This window comes from Athene cunicularia, assembly GCF_003259725.1.
Source record: "Athene cunicularia isolate RWA chromosome 5 unlocalized genomic scaffold, athCun1 chr5_part1, whole genome shotgun sequence".
NCBI classification, from domain to species: Eukaryota; Metazoa; Chordata; class Aves; order Strigiformes; family Strigidae; genus Athene; species Athene cunicularia.
The window spans coordinates 3,233,711-3,236,342 of NW_020799101.1; the positions used below are offsets into that span (position 1 = coordinate 3,233,711).

Below are 2,632 nucleotides of genomic sequence, written 5' to 3' on the forward strand. Positions count from 1 at the left end.
CCCCCCCCCATCGCCCGCCTCCGGGCATCAGCAGCGACCCGTCCCACGGGTGACAGCTGCGGGGGGGCCCCCACGCTGCTCCGTACCTCCGTGGTTCCCGCTGTCCTGTCCCCCGGGTGGCAACACCTCGGTTCCCATCACCCCTCACCCCACGGTGGCATCACCCCGGGTCTCCACTGTCCTGTTCCCCGGGTGGCACCGCCCTGGGTCCCCACTGTCCTGCACCCCACGGTGGCATCACCCCGGCTCCCAACTGTCTTGTTCCCCAGGTGGCACCACCCTGGGTCCCCGCTGTCCTGCACCCCACGGTGGCATCACCCTGTGTCCCCACTGTCCTGCCCCTTGGGGACATGGCCCTGAGGCTCCTCATCATCCCCCAAAAAACAACATCATGTCACCTGGGTTGCCCCATGCCTGAAGATCACGACACCCTGTGTCACCCCGCTGTCCCCCACCCTGGCTCCCTGCCATCTCAGGGCCTGGGGGGGGGGAGTGAGCATCCCCCCCACCCCCTGCATCTCCTTTTGCCACCGTGACCCAGGGGCCACACTGCGCATGTGGTGCACCCGTGGTGGCTCGTCACTCTGCCCCCCACTTGCTTTTTGGGGGACACCCCCACACCTGGGGACAACTCTCTGCCCCATGAGCCATCCCATGGGGGGGTTCTGGGGTGCTGACACTCCGTCCGCGGGCACCAGCAAAACTCAGACCCTTATTTAAGCCTCGGCAGCATCATTAGCAGCTGGAGCCATGAGCCACCCACCTCCCATCAGTGCCAGCAGGCACAGGGTTGTGGCTTGTGGCTTCTCTGGTGGCTAATAAGGGGTTCAGCTCATGCTGCAATCTGCTCTCTCACAGGCTTATTTTGCTGTGCTTTTTTTGATGAAAATGTGAGGGATGTAATAACTTTGAAGGCTTCTCTTTTTTAAGGCGACTCTCAACTTGGGTCACAATATTTCTGGGCGAGGAGAGAGGGAAACACAAAAGCCTCGCAGCACGGACACGCAGCGGGTTGCATAAATCTTGCTTTGACAGAAAAACGGGTTTAAAACCCCCTGAGATCCTGCAGTGGGCTAGTTTGCCACGCAGTCCCGCTGGCTGCGACGAGGACACCCGCGACACCACACGTGAGCTAAAAACATCATAAAATATTTCTCCTGCTGCAATAGCTGGGGCAGCCCGGGGACACCCGCTCGGCGTGTCACTGCTGGCTGCCCCCGTGCCAGCGTCGGGGACCTGGGACGTGGCAGAGCCAAGCAGGTCCCTCGGCATCAAGCAAAGGGCCAGGGCGATGTCCTTGCCAGGCCAGAGGGGAGGAAGGGTGACTTTCAAGGGAAGGGGGCCTTGGCGAGAGGCTTTGCTGGACAGATGTTAGCAGCCACCTCTTTGTGCCGGGGGAGGGCTTTTTGTTTTGGTTTTTAACATTTGCCATTTTTCTCCGGCGCTTTCTTCTGCTCTGACACTTGCTGAAGGTTTTTCTTTCTTTTCTTTCTCTCTCTCTTTCCGCATTTGCTTTTTCAGCCCCGGTTCAAACACTTTTTCACCGCGTATTATGCTGAAGTTGAAACCATCTGGTGCTTTGTTTTGTTGTGAACCCGGCGAGTGCCAGGACCTTTATCCCCCTCACCCTCCTCCTCACCAGTGCCTCCCTAATCCAAGTGACAACCCCGAAAAATCTCCCCCCCCGTCACCCAACAAAGCGACTGGGCGCGTGTTCGCATGCCTGCAGCCGGCTGGGCGATGGGGACAGCCAGCACACCCGGTGTCCCCGTGTCCCCAGCCAGCCCACGGGGATGCGCACACCCCCGGCTTGGCCGTGCCGGGCTGTATCACCGCCCTGTAAATTCCTGACTCTTTTTTAGGTCCGGCTGTTAGGAAAGGCATCCTGATTTTATTTTTTCCCCTCTTTTCCCACAGGAGGAAAGCATGTTTCTGGGAGCCACAGAGCCCTGCCAGACACGCACCCCGACAGCCTATTTTTGGAGCCCCTCAGCAGGCAGCTGCGTTTGGGGATGGCATTTGCAGCGAGCGCAGCGGAAGGAAACCTCTGCTCGCCCGTGCTGTCACGTGTGACACACACCAAAAAAAAAGAGGGGTATATGTTGGAAAATCCAGGACTGCTGGACACAAGCTGCCTCCAATGGCTCGGTCGGACCCAGCGCCACGGCTGGACTCGGGGGCTTGGCACAAAAACGGGGTCAGTGGCCGTGGGCGCCTGCGCAGGCGGTGGGTGACCCCTCTGCGAGGCCGTGGGTTGCTGGTTGTTGCAGAAACACCCTCCCGGCACGGCTCCGCTGCCCCGTCACGCTTTCCTTCCCCATTTCTCCTGCACAATGGGGTGCTTTGTTCTGTCGGGGTGAGGAAAGGTCCGGCCGCAGCCCGGGGAGCTGAGGGGGGGAGCTGGGAGCCACTTCTGCCTGCCCGGGGTCTCCTCCTGCTGTGCTGTGCTGGGTGAGACACCCTTCACCCCCACCTCCCACCAGGCCAGGGGGAAGCAGGGCCATAAACCAGCAAAAAAAAAATCAGTTAAAAAAAGCTATGAAACCATCATCAAAAAATAAACAAAGGGGGCATTTAGGAAAAGACGCCATAGCAAAAAAAAAAAAAAAAAAAAAAAAAAAAAAAAAAAAAA

At 58.7% G+C, this 2,632-nt stretch overlaps 1 protein-coding gene across 1 annotated transcript in view; it reads left to right on the top strand.

The window, feature by feature from the left end:
- Nucleotides 1-2,140: 2,140 nt before the first annotated feature.
- ABHD12B (abhydrolase domain containing 12B) overlaps nt 2,141-2,632 on the top strand; it is a 4,558-nt gene continuing 4,066 nt past the window's right edge. The window contains exon 1 of the mRNA XM_026849175.1: nt 2,141-2,226. Coding sequence (XP_026704976.1) covers nt 2,141-2,226 — 86 coding nt within the window. The remainder of the gene's footprint in view (nt 2,227-2,632) is intronic.